At 42.2% G+C, this 20785-nt stretch overlaps 2 protein-coding genes and 1 long non-coding RNA gene across 5 annotated transcripts in view; 1 reads left to right on the forward strand and 2 right to left on the reverse strand.

The window, feature by feature from the left end:
- LOC141995759 (uncharacterized) overlaps positions 1-1260 on the reverse strand; it is a 52923-nt gene extending 51663 nt beyond the window's left edge. Inside the window, exons 1-2 of one of the 2 annotated variants that reach the window (XR_012641399.1) lie at positions 1089-1260; positions 486-660 (exon numbers count right to left, since the gene is read on the reverse strand). This is a non-coding gene — a long non-coding RNA (uncharacterized LOC141995759). Of the gene's footprint in view, positions 1-485; positions 661-837; positions 966-1088 lie in introns of those variants that run through there. The other variant, XR_012641400.1, reaches the window with a different exon arrangement.
- SEC22A (SEC22 homolog A, vesicle trafficking protein) overlaps positions 1127-20785 on the forward strand; it is a 36223-nt gene continuing 16564 nt past the window's right edge. The window contains exons 1-5 of one of the 2 annotated variants that reach the window (XM_074967141.1): positions 1127-1327; positions 3140-3658; positions 4315-4518; positions 15631-15794; positions 17121-17315. In XM_074967141.1, the coding sequence (XP_074823242.1) occupies positions 3609-3658; positions 4315-4518; positions 15631-15794; positions 17121-17315 (613 nt within the window). In that variant the 5' untranslated portion in view covers positions 1127-1327; positions 3140-3608. Of the gene's footprint in view, positions 1347-3139; positions 3659-4314; positions 4519-15630; positions 15795-17120; positions 17316-20785 lie in introns of both variants that reach the window. The other variant, XM_074967140.1, reaches the window with a different exon arrangement.
- Positions 13548-15123, reverse strand: LOC141995763 (uncharacterized). Its single transcript, XM_074967147.1, has 2 exons — positions 14564-15123; positions 13548-13769 (listed from the first exon to the last, which is right to left on the reverse strand). Exons 1-2 carry the CDS (start codon positions 15083-15085, stop codon positions 13548-13550), a joined length of 744 nt encoding a protein of 247 aa, XP_074823248.1. The 5' UTR covers positions 15086-15123.

The following is a 20785-nucleotide window of genomic DNA, read 5'->3' on the forward strand; positions in this document are numbered from 1 at the left end:
CATAAGCTTCCATGAGCTACAGCTCACTTCCGGATGCAAATCATCCGATGAAGTGAGCTGTAGCTCACGGAAGCTTATGTTCAAATAAATTTGTTAGTCTCTAAGGTGCCACTAGTACTCCTTTTCTTTTTGCGAATACAGACAAACACGGCTGCTACTCTGAAACCAGGAATACAAAGGTGGCTTGAAGACACCTCCCCTGCCTTGTTCTTATATTGAGTGCAACTCAGCTGGACCAGAGAATCTGGCACATGGTGTATTTCATATCATTTGAATCCTACAATTCGTTGCAAGGTTAAATACAATTATATAGTTAAATAGTAACAGAGATGGAGGGAGAGATTAAAAAGTGGCAGCAAGGGAGAACAGAAATGAGATGAGAATAGATGAAATAAAGTAGTACCGCATGGAAGGAAACACGGACAAGTGGAAGAGTATTATAAGCAGACAATCTTCTTGTCACATTACAGAAAAGTTAAACAAACCTGACTCTTGTCAGGGACTGGTAATGGGACGTGGAGACTTTTCACATCAAGCCCGGTTGCTTTCGCTGAGTTACCAGACGACTGTTTGGTGGTCTGTGTGAATAGTGTTGGACCCGGTCTCAGTCCAGTCCCTGGTGCCAGCTACCGCTGGGGCCGAGTTGGGAGTGTTGGTGGACTTGGCAGAAACAGCAAGGATTATTACTTATTAGTTATATGACATTAAAACTTCACCAGGCACTTTATACACAGTGAAGGGCGGGGAGGGGCTGTCCACAAGCACCTGAGGGAGCGTTAGGAACCCAAGTCCCATTGAAAGCAAACAACTACTTGGGGGCCTACTTCAGGGCCTCACCTTTTCCAGGCATCTGTGGCAACGTTTCCAATACCCATAACTTCCTTAGCATCACAAACCGCTGACAACGTGAACCACCCCCCCAGAGCAATGGCGGCTCGCCACGCCCCCCAGAGCAATGGCGGCCCAGCAGCCACGTCCCCACCGCCGCAGAGCAATAGGGGCCCAACCCCTTCTGAGCAACCGCGCCCCTGCAACCACCCCACATCACCAGAGAGCAACAGCAGCTCGACCACCGCCTCACTCCTCACCCCGCCGCCGAGCGCACCGCCCGCTGATCGTGCAGAGTCACGTGATATCCCCTCGCCCTGCCATTGATTGCTGCGGGGGCACGTAGATGGTTCCCACAATGCTTTGCGGCAGGCGGACGTGGTCCTGCGGCCGATGCCGCGGCTCCGGTGAGGCAGGGAGTTCGAAACGGTCGGCTACGCCTCGCGGAGCAGTTGCCTAGCAACAGACCCAGGCCCGCCTGACCACCCGGCCGTGCGGGGTGAGCAGAGGCGGCTCAGGTGGGAACTGGGGCCGGGATGGGGCGGGGCGCCCCTCCCCCGGGGGCCCCGGGTGCGACAGCGATGGGCTTCCCCCGGGTGCAGGTAGGGGGGCAGCATAGGGATGGGTCTCCTCCTCCCCGGAGACCTGGGCACAAGTTGGGGGCACGGATAGGAATAGCGGTGGGGCGTGTTGGGGGGGAGCGCTATTGCAATGGAGGCATTATTCCACCTGCCACTTGCCTGTCAGAGATAGGGAGGCATCAACCTGCCTACGGCCTCTTCCCCGTAGTGTAAGGTTGCGATAGGTGCCTTGGCACCTCCAGGCCCTGGGCGTGAGCACAAATGCTGCTTTGCAAAACAGCTGTGACCTGTGTTTCCTCCCACTCCTCCTTCCATGGACCAAGTGCCATGTTATGGGTGCAACACAGGGGTGTGTGTGTGTGTGTTCGGTAGTTGCTGTAGCCAAAAGTTTTTTTTAATGTGCAGCTCGTGAGAAGGAGGCAGTCCACCCCCCCTCCCCCGTGATGTGGGTTATCCATAACACCTCAAGATCAGGTTATTGTACTGCACTCTACATGGAGTTACACAATTGTATTGGAAATGGAAACTAGTGCTGAACTTGGTAGCCTGCTTATTAAGCATAATTTTATAATTGAAGCTCATTAGAACAGAGTTCCAGGAACTTCATTGGCTGTTAATAGACTTCTGCATGGATACCCAGGTTTTGGTGCTAACCTTCAAAGCATAAGTGGTCTGAGCCCTTGTAACCTGGGACATTGTTCTGTCCCCATTTTTTAGGGTGACCAGATGTCCCGATTTTATAGGGACAGTCCTGGTTTTGGGGTATTTTTCTTATATAGGCTCCTATTACCCCCCACTCTCTTGGTCTGCCAGCAGCTAGATAATTGTTAACCTCCTGGGAATGCTGCAAAGCCCATAACTTTTTATTTGGTGTATAAGGAGAGGCATATGGGCCGAGGGTTAGAGTGTAAGTTTACTTTATTTTCCTGATTGTATTTGGTGGTGTCAGGGTGGAATGAGCAGCCCTTTATTTGTTGTATCATTGTGTAGTGTATTTTAATTTATAAAATAGGCATCTGGAGCATACAATGTAAAGCTTTTATACAGTTAAGAAAATAAACTAATACATAGAAAATTGTGAAATAGTTAAGGCTGATACACGACATGACACAAACCTAGAAAAAGCAAGAAAACGAGATGTTAAACCACCTTACAATACATAACAACAGGCACACACCTTAGTATTCTCACAAGTACTGTACACCTTAATTCTGCCCTCTCAATCAGCCCCTCAGCAGGCAGCATTCTACCAAATTATCCTCTTACAAGTACTGTAGTGCAGTCTCTTTATCATGAAAGTGCAACTTAGAAATGTAGGGGTTTTTTTTACGTAACTGCACTCAAAAACAAAACAATGTAAAACTTCAGCGCCTACAAGTCTACTCAGTTCTACTTCTTGTTCAGCCAATCGCTAAGAGAAACAAGTTTGTTTATATTTACAGGAGATAATGCTGCCCCCTTCTTAATTACAGTGTCACCTAAAAGTGAGAACAGGCGTTCACATGAAACTGTTGTAGCTGGTGTTACAAGATATTTACATGCCAGATGCACTAAAGATTCATGTGCCTCTTCATGCTTCGGCCATCGTTCCAGAGGACATGCTTCCATGCTGATGACGCTCGTTTAAAAAAATAATGTATTACTTAAATTTGTGACTGAACTCCTTGGGGGAGAATTGTATGTCTCCTGCTCTGTTTAACCCGTATTCTGCCCTATATTTCATGTTATAGCAGTCTCGGATGATGACCCAGCACATGTTGTTTGTTTTAAGAACACTTTCACTACAAATTTGATAAAAAGCAAAGAAGATACCGATGTGAAATTTCTAAAGAGAGCTACAGCACTCAACCCAAGGTTTAAGAATCTGAAGTGCCTTCCAAAATCTGAGAGGGACGAGGTGTGGAGCATGCTTTCAGAAGTCGAAAAAGAGCAACACAGAACCTGAAAAAAGAAAATCAACCTTCTGCTGGTGGCATCTGACTTAGATAATGAAATTGAACATGCGTCGGTCCGCACTGCTTTGGATTGTTATGGAGCAAAACCCGTGATCATCATGTCTCCTGGCATGGTAGTTGAAGCATGAAGGGACATATGAATCATAGCGCATCTGGCATATAAATATCTTGTGATGCCAGCAACAGTGCCAGGAGAACGTCTGTTCTCACTTTCAGGTGACACTGTAAACAAGAAGCGGGCAGCATGTTTCCTATGTTACTTTGGTTAAGTTACGTCAGTCTCCATTCAGCAAGGTACTTAAATGTGTGCCTAACTTAAAGCATATGCATAGTCCCACTGAATTCAATAGAACTATTCACATGTTTATAGTTAGGCACTTCTTTAAATTTTTCCTTGGTCATGGCCTTATTCTCTCTATATCTCAGTTCCCCATCTGTAAAATGGGAATAATAAAACTCCTTTGTCTGTCTTGCCTATGTAGACTTTAATCTCTTCGGGCAAGATCTTCTTCTCTTGATTAGTGAGACAAAGATTGCAGTATGTATAGCGCCTAGCAGTATGATCTTGATCTCAGTTGGTGCCTCTAGGCACTACTGTAAAAGAAATAATAAATAAAAAAAATAACGGCCTCAATCTGAGTGCTGTGGTAATACGAATAATACATATTAATAAGAGAAGTCAAAAGTCTGATTCTGTGACCTGTTTGTGAGTCAGAGAGACTGGTAGGGACTACTCATCAGGACTTCTTTTGTGAGCTTAGGTTCAAGACTAAGCCCTTTGTGACTTGCCATGTATTAAGGCTGAACCAGGAATACAACCCATCAGCCTTGATTGAGAGTTACCTCATCTAGTCACCATATAGTAATGGTTCTGGCTGCATATTCAATTTTTGTTTATTTGTTTTAATTTTGTCTGATCTGCATTTCTGAATGTATTTGTTTTGTTTTAGGTTTTCATTAAATCGGTTGGCAATGTCTATGATCTTATCTGCCTCAGTGGTCCGTGTTAGAGACGGGCTCCCGCTATCTGCCTCTACAGATTATGAGCAAAGCATGGGAATGCAGCAATGTCGAAAATATTTTAAAACACTCTCAAAGAAGCTTGCTCAGCTTCCTGATAGATGTATGCTGAAAGCTGGCCAGTATAATATAAGGTAAGAGTTTCTTTTTTTTCCTTGTAACATTTCTGAGTGGTGTTTTAGTTAACAGTTGCAGTGTAGAGGTAATGAATTAAATTAAGAATAACTATCAACAGTTATTTTTGTATTTGAAAATTTAAAGTTAAGACACATTGGACTTTAAAGACATTTATATTCTGGTGGAAATCCTAGTTTGAAGTAACCTGCATTGTTATAAATATTTAAATTATTGACCTACTAGAGTCTTGTGAGATTAAGCATTTTTAAGGTTTATTCCATTATCCTGTTGGTTTCAAGGTAGTTTGTAGATTAAAAGCCCCAGGAGCTCAGGAGACTTGTGATTAGTCCTTGGCTATTCTTTATTATGGTAGGTTTCAGAGTAACAGCCATGTTAGTCTGTATTCACAAAAAGAAAAGGAGTACTTGTGGCACCTTAGAGACTAACCAATTTATTTGAGCATAAGCTTTCATGAGCTACAGCTCACTTCATCGGATGCATACTGTGGAAAGTGTAGAAGATCTTTTTATATACACACAAAGCATGAAAAAATACCTCCCCCACCCCACTCTCCTGCTGGTAATAGCTTATCTAAAGTGACCCTCTCCTTACAATGTGTATGATAATCAAGGTGGGCCATTTCCAGCACAAATCCAGGGTTTAACAAGAACGTCTGAGGAGGGGGGGCGGGTAGGAAAAAACCAAGGGGAAATAGGTTACCTTGCATAATGACTTAGCCACTCCCAGTCTCTATTCAAGCCTAAGTTAATTGTATCCAATTTGCAAATGAATCCCAATTCAACAGTCTCTCCCTGGAGTCTGGATTTGAAGTTTTTTTGTTATAATATCACAACTTTCATGTCTGTAATCGCGTGACCAGAGAGACTGAAGTGTTCTCCGACAGGTTTATGAATGTTATAATTCTTGACATCTGATTTGTGTCCATTTATTCTTTTACGTAGAGACTGTCCAGTTTGACCAATGTACATGGCAGAGGGGCATTGCTGGCACATGATGGCATATATCACATTGGTGGATGTGCAGGTGAATGAGCCTCTGATAGTGTGGCTGATGTTATTAGGCCCTGTGATGGTGTTCCCTGAATAGATATGTGGGCACAGTTGGCAACGGGCTTTGTTGCAAGGATAGGTTCCTGGGTTAGTGGTTCTGTTGTGTGGTATGTGGTTGCTGGTGAGTATTTGCTTCAGGTTGGGGGGCTGTCTGTAGGCAAGGACTGGCCTGTCTCCCAAGATTTGTGAGAGTGTTGGGTCATCCCTCAGGATAGGTTGTAGATCCTTAATAATGCGTTGGAGGGGTTTTAGTTGGGGGCTGAAGGTGACGGCTAGTGGCGTTCTGTTATTTTCTTTGTTAGGCCTGTCCTGTAGTAGGTGACTTCTGGGAACTCTTCTGGCTGCATCAATCTGTTTCTTCACTTCCGCAGGTGGGTATTGTAGTTTTAAGAACGCTTGATAGAGATCTTGTAGGTGTTTGTCTCTGTCTGGGGGATTGGAGCAAATGCGGTTGTATCGTAGAGCTTGACTGTAGACAATGGATCGTGTGGTGTGGTCTGGATGGAAGCTGGAGGCATGTAGGTAAGTACAGCGGTCAGTAGGTTTCCGGTATAGGGTGGTGTTTATGTGACCATTGCTTATTAGCACAGTAGTGTCCAGGAAATGGACCGCTTGTGTGGATTGGTCCAGGCTGAGGTTGATGGTGGGATGGAAATTGTTGAAATCATGGTGGAATTCCTCAAGGGCTTCTTTTCCATGGGTCCAGATGATGAAGATGTCATCAATATAGCGCAAGTAGAGTAGGGGCGTTAGGGGACGAGAGCTGAGGAAGCGTTGTTCTAAGTCAGTCATAAAAATGTTGGCATACTGTGGGGCCATGCGCGTACCCATAGCAGTGCCGCTGATTTGAAGGTATACATTGTCCCCAAATGTAAAATAGTTATGGGTAAGGACAAAGTCACAAAGTTCAGCCACCAGGTTAGCTGTGACATTATCGGGGATAGTGTTCTTGACGGCTTGTAGTCCATCTTTGTGTGGAATGTTGGTGTAGAGGGCTTCTACATCCATAGTGGCCAGGATGGTGTTATCAGGAAGATCACCGATGGATTGTAGTTTCCTCAGGAAGTCAGTGGTGTCTCGAAGGTAGCTGGGAGTGCTGGTAATGTAGGGCCTGAGGAGGGAGTCTACATAGCCAGACAATCCTTCTGTCAGGGTGCCAATGCCTGAGATGATGGGGCGCCCAGGATTTCCAGGTTTATGGATCTTGGGTAGTAGATAGAATATCCCAGGTTGGGGTTCCAGGGGTGTGTCTGTGCGGATTTGATCTTGTGCTTTTTCAGGGAGTTTCTTGAGCAAATGCTGTAGTTTCTTTTGGTAACTCTCAGTGGGATCAGAGGGTAATGGCTTGTAGAAAGTGGTGTTGGAGAGCTCCGGAGCAGCCTCTTGTTCATATTCCGACCTATTCATGATGACAACAGCACCTCCGTTGTCAGCCTTTTTGATTATGATGTCAGAGTTGTTTCTGAGGCTGTAGATGGCATTGTGTTCTGCACGGCTGAGGTTGTGGGGCAAGTGATGCTGCTTTTCCACAATTTCAGCCCGAAAGTTGCGATATTACAACAAAAAAACTTCAAAACCAGACTCCAGCGAGAGGCTGTTGAATTGGAATTCATTTGCAAATTGGATACAATTAACTTAGGCTTGAATAGAGACTGGGAGTGGCTAAGTCATTATGCAAGGTAACCTATTTCCCCTTGTTCCCCCCCACCCCCCAGACGTTCTTGTTAAACCCTGGATTTGTGCTGGAAATGGCCCACCTTGATTATCATACACGTTGTAAGGAGAGTGATCACTTTAGATAAGCTATTACCAGCAGGAGAGTGGGGTGGGGGGAGGTATTTTTTCATGCTTTGTGTGTATAAAAAGATCTTCTACACTTTCCACAGTATTCATCCGATGAAGTGAGCTGTAGCTCACGAAAGCTTATGCTCAAATAAATTGGTTAGTCTCTAAGGTGCCACAAGTACTCCTTTTCTTTTTGTTATGGTAGTTCAAGGAAATTATGGTGTTTTTTTTTTTTCTTTGTCTGATCTGAATTATCAAAATATAAAATGAATGTAAAATTACTACCTTTTCAAATCATAAGTCTGTATATAAAAGTGTGTTATAGAATTGGGGCCAGATTTTCACAGGTATGTACATGGCTAACTCATTGAAATTAGTAGGAGTCAGTTGTCTAGATACTTTTAAAAATCTGGGCCGTAGAGCCTAACCTGCATGCCTTGTTCACCTAACATTATTATTGCCTTCAGTGAGAGCATTGCATATGTAAGGAATGCAGGATTTCCACCCTTACCTTAATTTGTAACACCAATAGCAAATGTTACTTTGGGTAGGAACCATGTTTTCCTACATCTGTAAAGCATCTGGCTCAGTAGAGCCTCCGTCCTGATTGGAGTATGCTAGCTGCCTCCATAATATAAATAATAGTAATAATAATAATAATATGCAATATATATACAGTGGAAATATTGCATGATTAAATGTGCACTGTTGAGATAAACATCTTATCATTAACAGCCTAGTTTATTAATTAACAGTTATTTAATAAACACCAAAATCTAATTTAGTTTTAATCTTTTATGTACTTTACTCAGCTTGGACAGTGAAACTAAAGTTTCCCTTATGGGTCTCATGAATTAACACATTGCTATTACATTTCTTTCCAGTACTTTGGGTAACTCTTTACATCACCTGAAACTTCTATCTTTTCCATCCCTCCCCATTTTTTTAGGTTGTACTCATATTTTAAAAAGTCTTGAAAATATTTTTACAAAGTTTTATAAAAGCATTTTCCTATGTATATCTGTGCTTTTCTATAATGCCCATCAGTGTAATTTTGGAGCTTCTCATGAACATATGCAGGATGTATCAATGAGGTTAGAGGAAGTAAATTGTCCCAATTTATGGAGATGGGGAATTGCAGCACAGTAAAGGAAAGTGACTGAAGTCTGTGGCAGAGGTTTGAGTAGAATCCAGGGGTCCTGAAGCCCATCCAGCATTTTCACAATGGTGCCATTCATTTTTTGGTTTGATTTTTACCAGGCTTAAAATTTGGATCTAAAGTATTTGACCGTGTCCGCATATTGGTGCTATGTAGTTAATATAACAATGCAGAATGTGTTCTTTTCCTCCATTGTAGTTTTGAAACAGGAAACTTCTTGGATTATCCTGAAATAGTGATCAGACTATAATGTTCACTTTTCAAATACTTCTTGATATGTATTTTGTTTCTGGGGTTTTTTTTTTTTTTTTAAGGTATCACTCACCAGAAAGGTGTTTCTGTGGGAATAGAGTTAGGGCAGGTCTACACTACACAGTTAATTATGTCAGTGTGTACACTACAGCCTTCCTCCTACCAATGTAAGTGTCCTACTATACTGATATAATAACTCCACCTCCACGAGATGTGAGAGGCTGATGTAGGTGTAGTTAGAACAACACTGCGTCCCTTACATTGGCTGTCTTATCAGTTTCACGGCATGAGCTGTGAAATTAACAAGAAAGCCCCCGCTTCCCTGGAGAGCTGGGTGGCTGGACCCTGCTCCTTTCCTTGTCAGCTGTGAAACTGACAAGACTGCAGGGCTCCCAGTGGGAAGGCGGGGGATATGGAGGGGGGAAGAAGCCAGGACAGTTGGACACCGCTCTCCAGTGGCGAGAAGCCCCAGGTGGCTTCCCCCTGCTCCCGGTGGGGGATGGGCAGGGGAGAAGCCCTGGGTGGCTCCCCTCCCCCCCGGCGGAGAACGGGTAGGGCAGAAGCCGAGGGGCTGAGGGGGGCAGCCCACTGGGAGCTTGTGGGGCAGGCAGGCTTTTGGCAGGGAGCTGCCAGCAGAGTTGAGAGCCCCACAATGCCCCTCTTAAGTCAGTGATAGTGCTTACATTTATAATGGTGAGAGTAATTAACCGTTGGAACAATTTACCAGGGGTCGTGGGAGATTGTCCATTATTGGAAGTTTTAAAATCAAGATTGGATGTTTTTCTGAAAGGTCTGCTCTGGAAATTATTTTTGGGAAGTTCTATGGCCTGTGTTGGCTCTTACAGTGGACGCACACCACTGACCCAAGCAGGGTAGTGTGGACACCCACCAGGGCAGCAATTGCTGTGGTGGCTGCAAGTTGACCTGCACCTCTCAGGATCAGGCCATAGACAGCCTGAACTTTTCCAGTTTCCATTTCTCTGATTCTTTGATTCAGCATGGTTGGCAGGCTCAGCTCAAGAAAGGTTCTTACAAAAGCAGGTCAGAAGTGCAGTGGAAGCTCTGCATGAAGAATCTTGTGCAGCACTTACCTTTGCTAATTCTGGCTCTAGCCAGTGTTGCCTGTGTCTCACTTTCTTGAGCATGAAATTAACCAAAATTAAAAGGTCAGGGATTCAATGTGTCTTTTCCCTCCAACCATTCAGCATACTGGATTAAAAAAAAACATTAGTGTTAGGAATGTTTTATGTGGCTGCTTAATGATAGCTATTGTATTCTAATAACTTCTGTGGCTCACTGATGTAATGGTTTAATGTTATAACTATCACAACATATGAATAAAGGCTGCAGGGTTAGCCTCTCGGTTTATTTTAAAAACAGCCCCCCTAATTATCCTCTTCCCTCCTCCCCCAAATTTGTGCTTTTAACCTTTATGTTTTGCCACTCGTACCTATGTTTCAGACAACACAAAAAGAATAGTTTTCACAAAACAAATATACACAGTGGCTGATATTTTTATCTCTGTGAATTAAGATAAATGCAAGCAATGAAACCTAAGCTATAGTTGTTAAGATAGAGCAAATATCAATTCTGTGTGCATAAATGCAAATGAAAAAGTCAATATTTCCTCTCAGAAGTTAATGATCATTGCTTTAACTAATTATGCACTGGGGCTTTGACTTTATTAATAAATCTTGATACATCTGTAATTTCTTTGACAACAGATAAACTAAAAAAACTTAAAAGAACTGGACATGAAGTGTAATCAAAGATTTTATTTATTTATTTTATTTATTTACAATATAGACTGTGTAAAAAAAAAAAAAAAAAGTCTTGATATATAATGATTCAGTTGATTATTTTAAGCTGTATATGACAGATACTTCAACTAATTTTGAAACTTCTGTTCATGAACCAATAATCGAATACAATAATTTGTTAATGTCTAAATGAAATAGGTGTAGGTATATTCCAAATGTTTAATTGGAAGGGGGGAGATTTTCCAGTCTCTGGTCATCTTCATCTCCATCTCTGGATACTGATGAAACATCCCTTCTATGGAAGAGTTTAATACCCTTGCTTATAAAAAATAATTCTGATGAGCAGTTTTTTGCCTTTGGAATGCAACAGATGGCATGTTCTGCATTTATTCTAAATGTGCCATTCCCAGGGGAGGGTACCCATGTGTTTTCCCCCTCCCAAGGATTTTATCTTAATCTCCCTCTCTTCCACACATTAGTCAGTTGCACCACACTATACACTTTTATATGTATAACATAGCTTCTCATTCATTAATACAGTGCTGTTTAAAAGAAAGATATTATCTAAAAAGGTATGTCTACACTGTGAAATTAGGTCGATATTATAGAAGTCGATTTTTAGAAATCGATTTTATACAGTCAATTGTAAATGTCCACACTAGGCGCATTAAGTCGGCGGAATGCGTCCTCACTACCGTGGCTAGCATCGACTTACGGAGTGGTGCACTGTGGGTAGCTATCCCACAGTTCCCGCAGTCTCTGCTGCCCATTGGAATTCTGGGTTAGGCTCCCAATGCCTGATGGGGCAAAAACATTATCTCGGGTGGTTTTGGGTACATGTTGTTAGTCGCCCCTCTCTCCGTGAAAGGAACGGCAGACAATCGTTTTGTGCCTTTTTTCCGTGCGGACGCCATACTGCTTTCAGCAGACGGTAGAGTAGGACTGCTAACCGTTGTCATCCACCGCTTCGGCTGCAACTCCGCTCTGCTGCTATTGTCTCAATAGCGAATTTCTCCATGTTGTCTTTCATGGGCTCCTAGGTACGTGTGTTCTTCCTCGGGAAATGTGTGCAGTGCTAACCGTCGTCCTCCACTGCTTCCGCTGCAACTCTGCTGTCCTGCTCTCATGAATCCGCCTCGCAGGTCCTCTCGTCGTTCTCTGTAAATATCTATTATCGTGGCATCCGTCGTCAGCCACCGCTTCCACTGCAGCTCTGCTCTCCTGCAGACACCATACCACAGCAAGCACGGAGCCCGCTGAGATCACCGCAGCAGTTCTGAGCATTGTAAACACCTCTCACATTATCCTGCAGTATGTGCAGAACAAGAACTCGCAAAAGCAGGTGAGGAGGTGACGGCAGCGCGGTGACGAGAGTGATGAGGACATGGATGAGGACTTCTCTTAAAGGATTGGCCCCGGCAATTTGGACATCCTGGTGGCAATGGGGTAGGCTCATGCCTTGGAACGCCAATTCTGGGCACGTGAAACAAGCACAGACTGGTGGGACTGCATGGTGTTGCAGATATGAGATGATTCCCTGTGGCTCTGAAACTTTCGCATGCGTAAGGGCACTTTCATGGAACTTTGTGACTTGCTTTCCCCTGCCCTGAAGTGCAAGAATACCAAGATGAGAGCAGCTCTCACAGTTCACAAGCGAGTGGCGATAACCCTCTGGAAGCTTGCAACAGCGGACAGCTACCGGTCAGTTGGGAATCAAATTGGAGTGGGCAAATCTACTGTGGGGGCTGCTGTGACCCATGTAGCCAACGCAATCACTGAGCTGCTACTATCAAGGGTAGTGACTCTGGGGACTGTGCAGGTCATAGTGGATGGCTTTTCTGCAATGGGGTTCCCTAACTGTGGCGGGGTGATAGACGGAACGCATATCCCTATCTTGGGACTGGACCACCTTGGCAGCCAGTATGTAAACCGCAAGGGGTGCTTGTCAATGGTGCTGCAAGCACTGGTGGATCACAAGTGATAGTTCACCAACATCAACGCAGGGAAAGGCACATGACGCTCGTGTCTTCAGGAACTCTGGTCTGGTTTGAACAGCTGCAGGAAGGGATTTACTTCCCAGACCAGAAAATCACCGTTGGGGATGTTGAAATGCCTATAGTTATCCTTGAGGACCCAGCCTACTCCTTAATGCCATGGCTCATGAAGCCATACACAGGCAGCCTGGACAGTAGTCAGGAGCTGTTCAACTATAGGCTGAGCAAGGGCAGAATGGTGGTAGAATGTGCATGTGGACATTTAAAAGCGCGCTGGCGCAGTTTACTGACTCGGTTAGACCTCAGCGAAACCAATATTCCCATTGTTATTGCTTCTTGCTGTGTGCTCCACAATCTCTGTGAGAGTAAGGGGGAGACATTTATGACTGGGTGGGAGGTTGAGGCAAATTGCCTGGCAACTGATTACGTGCAGCCAGATGTCAGGGCGATTAGAAGAACACAGCAGGGCGCGCTGCGCGTCGGAGAAGCTTTGAAAACCAGTTTCATGACTGGCCAGGCTATGGTGTGACAGTTCTGTTTGTTTCTCCTTGATGAAACCCTCCCGCCCCCTTGGTTCACTCTACTTCCCTGTAAGCCAACCGGCCTCACCCCTTCGATCACTGCTTGCAGAGGCAATAAAGTCATTGTTGTTTCAAAATCATGCATTCTTTATTAATTCATCACACAAATAGGGGGATAGCTGCCAAGGTAGCCCGGGATGGGTGTGGGAGGAGGGAAGCATCGGGTGGGGTGGTGGATGAGGGGAGGAGAGAAGGACAAGGCCACACTGCACTTCAAAAATTATTGAATGCCCGCCTTCTGTTGCTTGGGCAGTCCTCTGGGGTGGAGTGGTTGGGTGCCCAGAGGCCCCCCTCCCAGCATTCTTGGGCGCCTGGGTGAGGAGGCTATGGAACTTGGGTTACACAGGGACTGCAGCAGCGGTCTGTGTTCCTGCTGCCTTTCCTGCAGCTCCACCAGACACCGGAGCATATCAGTTTGATCCCCCAGTAGCCTCAGCATTGCATCCTACCTCCTCTCATCACGCTGCCGCCACCTCTCCTCTTGCTCCTGCAACCTCTCCTCTTGCTCGTCCCTCCTGTCCTCGCGTTCATTTTCTGTTTTTCTGGACTCTGCCATTGTTTGCCTCCACACATTCTGCTGAGCTCTTTCAGTGCGGGAGGACTGCATGAGCTCAGAGAACGTTTCATCGCGAGTGCAGTTTTTTTGCCTTCTTATCTGCACCGGCTTCTGGGATGGAGATGATAGGGGGAGCGTTGAAACATTTGCAATTGTGGGAGGAAAAAAAGGGAGAGTAGTATTTTAAAAAGACACATTTTAGAGAACAATGGGTAGACTCTTTCACGGTGAACCAAGCTGTTAACATTACATAGCATACGTGCTTTCGGTACAAGGTCGCATTTTGCCTCTTATATTGAGGGCCTGCTGGTTTGGTATGAGAGATCACTCACGCAGGGCCAGGCAACAGAATTCGGCTTGTAGGCAGCCATGGTAAGCCACAGTCTTTCGGCTTCTTCAACCTTCATAACATGTGGGGATGGTTTCAAACAGCAGCGCCCTCCTTTCCCATACTAAGCACCTGTTGGGTTGGCCTTTTAAAAGGAGGGGCTGCGGTTTTTGGGTTAATGTGCAGCACAAACCCAACTAACTCCCACTCCCCCTCCACCCCTCAGTTCTCTGGGATGATCGCTTCGCCCCTCCTCCCACCGCGTGACTAGTATCAGGGAAGATCCCTGCCAGCCAAACGCGAACAGCTCAGTGTGAACAGCCCCCCCCCGCCACCACATGGTTAAAAGCGGGGATGATTTATTTTCAGCCACAGACAAACAGCCCAGCAGGAATGGCCACCTCTGAATGTATCTTTAATAATGTCCCTGGAGGATTTCCGCTCCATCCCCAGACACGTTGACAGACTTTTCCAGTAGCTGTACTGGCTGCGAATGCATCCCAAGTCTTCAGGGCAAATTAATCATTAAACACACTTGCTTTTAAACCATGTATTATATTTACAAAGGTACACTCACCAGAGGTGCCTTGTCTGGCTTCATGGTCTGGGAGGCCGCCTTGGAAGGGTATTGGCTCCAGGGTGATAAAAAATTCCTGGCTGTCAGGGAGAATGGTTTCTCCACTTGCCTGTTGTGCGCTATCCTCCTCCTCCTCATCTTCCTCGTCCCCAGAGTCCTCATCCCTTTGTGTGAGACCTTGCAGGTGTCCACGGACGGGGGGGTAGTGGTAGGGGCACCCCCTAGAATTGCATGCAACTCATCATAGAAGCAGTCTGTCTGGGGCTCTGACCCGGAGTGGCCATTTGCCTCTTTGGTTTTTTGGTAGGCTTGCCTGAGCTCCTTAATTTTCACGCGGCACTGCTGCGGGTCCCTGTTATAGCCTCTGTCCATCACGCCCTTAGAGATTTTTTCAAATATATTGGCATTTCGTCTTTTGGAACAGAGTTCTGATAGCACAGATTCGTTTCCCCATACAGCGATCAGATCCCGTACCTCCCGTTCGGTCCATGCTGGAGCTCTTTTGCGAATCTGGGACTGCATGGTCACCTGTGCTGATGAGCTCTGCGTGGTCACCTCTGCTGATGAGCTCGCCACGCTGGCCAAACGGAATGAAATTCAAAAGTTACCAGTGCTTTTCCTGTGTACCTGGCTAGTGCATCTGAGTTGAAAGTGCTGTCCAGAGCAGTCACAATGGAGCACTCTGGGATAGCTCCCGGAGGCCAATACCGTCAAATTGTGTCCAAACTACCTCAAATTCAACTCGGCGGTGTCGATTTCAGCGCTAATCCCCTCATCTGGGAGGAGTACAGAAATCGCTTTTAAGAGCCCTTTAAGTCGAGAAAAAATGGCTTTGTCGTGTGGACAGGTGCAGGGTTAAATCGATCTAACGCTGCTAAATTCGACCTAAACTCGTAGTGTAATTTTTCCCTAAAACAATCTCTGGCTTTTTCAATAAATATTAATGTCTTCATTACCCCATAGAAGTTTTTTGCTTCTCTGTTTATGGCATATGGAACCAGTCTTGCGAAGCTGTATGTTACATAGACTTAATTTTTGAAATTTTAAAACCATTTTTTAAATTATAGTTTTATTAGCTCTCTGGGAGTGAGCTACATGATGCTGTGCACTGAAAATTACCCCAGTGTTCTGGCTTTCTGCTTCCTGGATGAGCTTCAGAAAGCGTTCATCACCACATACAATATGATGAGGACAAATACTGCCATCCGGCCATACTGTTTCATAGAGTTTGGTAAGGATCTGACTGTTTACTACAATAACTCTTTCAAACCTAACTCAAATTCAACTAACTGTTTTAAAGAACGTACAACTTAAAACATACAAATCACAAATATTCAGCCAAGATTATGTTTAGTTAGCTTTAGGGTGATTTAGGGCCTAATCCAGCTCCCATTAAAGTCAATAGAAAGATTTCCATTGTCTTCGGTGGGAGTTGAATCAGTCTGTTAGAGCCTGATCCAAAGTCCATTGGGAATCTTTCCATTAACTTCAATAAGTTTTAGATCAGGTTCTGGGTGAACAAATGTGGATGAGTTTAACTTCTGCCAGTTAGTAATTTGTTGAGATGTTTGACATTATACCCGTATCAAAATACTGAACCTATAAAGACGTTGAGCTTTGTAAGCCATTTCCAAACAAAAAAATCCCAGTTGTATGTTTGATCTTCACTGCGTAATAATTATTTGTTCAATGCAAAGAAAGGAAGTGAAGATTTTGATTTGCTTTATGATACAGCTATGCATTGAATTTTCTGTGATTCGAGCTTCAAATACCTACTACATGTGGCATTACTTGTGGCATCTCTTGTAGTTTCTGCTGATATCTTCAGTGGCTTAAAAATTATACCTTCATCTGGAGGTAAAAGAAACTAGTTTTATGTATTCTAACAAAATACATTTTAGACAGAGTAAAAGGAATACAAGGTGCAGAAAAATATGGTACATACTAAATTCATTCAGTTTTCCAGTGCAGCTGATAAGTCTGTTTTTTAAAGGTGTCTTTTAGAATAACTACTGTTTGCTTTCTTCCCTTTCTCCATCCTTCCATGTTTTTTTCCTAGCTGTTAGTTTAGAGAGTAATTTCGTTATATTGGTGTGTTTACTGCTGGGGTGAGAAGATATAATGAAAGTATTCAGCCCTAATATTTTGCAATTTAAGTCAAATTTTAGAATTAAGTGCATTTATATCTGAAAAAATAAATTACTTTATTTTTATAAGAATATTTGCTGAATTGAGAAAGAAGCTAAAACTAGTGAAATAAATCCATTATATTAGCAGTGCTTTCAGTATCATGCTGTGGCAAGTCATTAGTTTATTCACAGTTGTTAGGTAATTAGATTTCTAGAGCTTAATTTTTGATACTGTGGAATTAATTAGTCCATGATATATTAGTCATAAAACAGAAATAGTATTAGAACGTTCCAAGATAAATGTAAGAATTTAAATAATAAATTTAAATTTGTGTATTTGAGAAATATATGGCCCATAAAGCTGCACAGTCTGGAATGATTTAATTAACAATGTCTATAGGGATATATATTTTTTTAATTTTACACAGATAATTTTATTCAAAGGACCAAGCAGAGATATAATAACCCACGGTCTCTGTCGACAAAGATAAATCTTGCTGACATGCAGACAGAAATCAAGCTGAGACCACCTTATCAAATTTCCATGTCTGAACTTGGTTCAACTAATGGATTTGCACACTTATCTGCTGCAGAGTTTAAGGGTACTGGTAAGATATCTACTGGTGAGTTTGATACCTTAATTACTGTTATCCTTATGTGAACCAGATACAGAGCCATATGTTTACTTTGCTTTTTTTTTTTTTTTTAAACAAAATGAAATATGGAAAATAATGCCAAACACGGTACTTTGTTAGTTGCTAGTCTGTGTAAAGAATAATTGCCATGACATAGGATGTGTGTCATTGTTTAGCAGCTGTGGCTTCAGTTAATTACTCTTTCCTTGCAGCTTTCATAGAGGGCAATTACTGATAGACTGGTTTCTAAATGAAAATATACAAGTGAAGGTAGACATTTAAATATACTTTTTTTTTAATAAGACTCATAAATCAGTTAGTGATTTCTTTATAATGGGATCTGAAGGCATCATGAAAGCATTGTATTGCTGGGCATGTCATGACTACTGGACTCAGCGGGAAGAGCATCACATAGGGCAGGTCCTTGACATTCAAATTCAAAGTAATTATCCTGTTTAAATTCAGTACTCTTTAAAAAATGTTTGTACCTAGTACATCACATCAGTAATAGCATATCTTCATTTATTTTTGTCATGACAGTTCTGTTTTAGATTTTTTTTAGATCTTGATTTTTTTCATTTAAATCATGAAAAGAATAAATTTTATAGGGTAACTTTTAAAGCACATACGATAACTAATGCATTGGTGAGTTTGGATATTAGAGTACTATATACTGACATATGATCTAGACATTATCTTGTGATATTAAAAACACTTTCAAGCAGCTAAGCGCCAAATTTGGGTATTTCCCAGCAGAATAGAAGAATGAAAACAAGAACACAAAAACATTGTACTAATGCATCGATTCTACAAATGAAACGGACTAGAGAAAGTGAAACAGAACAGTCTAGTTTCAATCTTCAAGTTCAGTGAAGTGAAAAAAATAGAATAAATGATGAAAACTTAATTTAAATGTTAAACATTTTTCATTTTTAAAAAGCTTTGGTCCTGATGCTCATCCACTTGGGCAGACTTCTGTACCAAACAGTTCATCTTTCAGGATTAGGGCCTGAATTAATGACACAAATGTGAACTCTTATTAAAGTATTGTAAAATAAGTGATCAGCTAAAATTTGTACACTTTTACAAATATTAACAGTCACTTTTAACTATTGTGCTAGTAATTCTTTTTCAGTGATTACCTTAAACACTTCAGTTTCTTCTATTTCTGCTGTAGGTTTTCTCTCTACAGATGTAAAAATGCTATTTTAGTTGAAAAAGGTACATTGCTAGGTGTTTGTTCAGCGCCCACCACAGTGGCGTTCTGATCCTAATTGAGACTTTTAGGAGCTATCAGAGTGCAAATAATTTATAGTTATAATGATTATAACATTGATACTGACAAAAAACCCCTAACTACTGCAACAACAAAGGAGAATGTGTAATCACGTTCAAATTATTAGGACAGTGGTACCTCTCAAGGAATGCCATATACCTACGCTAAATCATCCAGAGCATTCCTAATATTGTTGGTGATTGATGGAGAAATGTGGAAAACATTGTGAGTACCACTTCTGCTTGTATATATGTACTCTGTATTTTTATTATAATTCTATTGACTCCTTCTTTTATCACTTCTGACACTTGCACCTTTCTTAAGAGTTAATCTCTTGCTACTTATTTAACAGCTTGATGTAATCCTGTCTCTGTGGAAGAGGTTATAGTGTCACAAGTGGAAGCAAATAAACTCAATAAAAATCATCTGGATGCAGTTTATGGTTAAAAGGAAAAATACTGAATGTCTATGGCACAGGCAGAATTATTTCTAAATAGATTATTTTTAAAAAGTGTTTTCAGGAAGCATTAGATGTTGTTTATGACACTGTTAGAATAAAAGATCCTCTGAGAACATAATAGCTTAAATTCAAATGCAGTAAGGCACCTTTCCTTCTCTTTTCCATTCTTCCTTTCTTTTTTCTTTATCATGTTATCCCAAGTTAAGGATTTTTTTAAACTTTAAATCAGAAGTCAGAGTTCCCTTGCTGGTTTTTGCTTGACCTGATTGAGAAATGGCAGGAAGCAATACTTCTAAAACAATTTTCCTGTGAGAATTCCATGAAATTAATTTTCATTTAATTAGTTTGTCCTTCCTCTCTATTTTACAAAATTTTCTCTTCTCTTCTTCCCTTCTGGAATCTGCCTGGCTGCAGACTCTCTCCCTCTCGAGGCCCATACATCCAAGAAGATCTCACACTGTTTTTTCTCCCAATATTTAAGTTTTAGCTGCCTTTTGCTCCTGACCATTGGATACTACAGTGTTTGGAGTGTAATTATTCCTTTAATATAAGTCTTTTACCTTAGAGCAGTTATAGAATTTCCCAGGACGTCTGCTTGCTCAAGTATAAGCCTTCAACAGCTCCCAGAGTAGGGGCTTTCTTAAAAAATCTTCGCTGTCTGTCTGATACCTATGCAGCAGGCCAGACTTCCCCGTTTCTCTTCTGTTCCAAGGATAACTTTTCCAAATGTGAAAACAGCAAAGATCCAGACTAACACAGCTACCCCTCTGATACTTTTCCAAATGTGATCTGTCTTGCTCAATGTCCCATAATTCTTTTGTTTTCCCATTCAGATATGAGTTTTGCAGTGTGAGTTACATGTCTTAAACCACTTCAGCTAGTAAGTGGTGCTATGTAGACACACAGGCCAAATTCTGTTTTGTTACATGAGTGTAACTTGAGAGCAGAATTTGACCCATTAACTTTAGCTGTAATCGTAAAGCATGTGGCATTACTAGCACAGATACAGCTGTTGGGCATTTTGGTGATGTTGAACAATATTTAGAGTCTAGGCCTATTAAAATGTTGTTGTTCAAATGATTGAAAATTGGAATCCTTTCTTTAGAGAACTACTATTCTGTGTAATGAATAAATTAAAGCTATTTTTTAATGTTGGGGGTATGCATCATGCAAACTCCTGATAGTATTTTGCTTGAAAGATAATCTCAGATTTCATCATGCTTTAGAAATGTGGTGATAACATAACTGTTTTATGCATTTGTCTGGTTAGGGCAGATTTTAAATACTTTTAAAGCTTTTTTTTTTTTTTTTTAAATGTCAGTTCCTAAAGTTAAGGTGTCTTCTATGTCATTAACTTTCCTACTTTTAAAATAAAGAATTCCAGTAGAACTGGTACAGTGTCTCAAATCAGTGGAACTAAGAGGAACTCGCTGTATAAATTAATAAAAATACTACATTGAGGTTTACATATAATAAGGTAAACAGCAATAAAAAGTTCTACATATCTAGCAGAAGGCCAGGCTACAGTTCTTGGAGCTACTTTAAGCCACTAAAAAGTTGAGTGCTCGATATTTCAATTACAATACTATATTCATTTTTTTTAAATGGCAGCTGGGGAGGGAGGGCAGGAGAAATGTGAATAAATTTAAAGCCATTCCTTACAGGGAATGTACAAGTTCTGACATCAGAATTTGTACATTTTTTGATCCCAGGGGGGCCTGG

The sequence above is a fragment of the Natator depressus genome, chromosome 11 (assembly GCF_965152275.1).
Source record: "Natator depressus isolate rNatDep1 chromosome 11, rNatDep2.hap1, whole genome shotgun sequence".
Classification (NCBI taxonomy): domain Eukaryota; kingdom Metazoa; phylum Chordata; order Testudines; family Cheloniidae; genus Natator; species Natator depressus.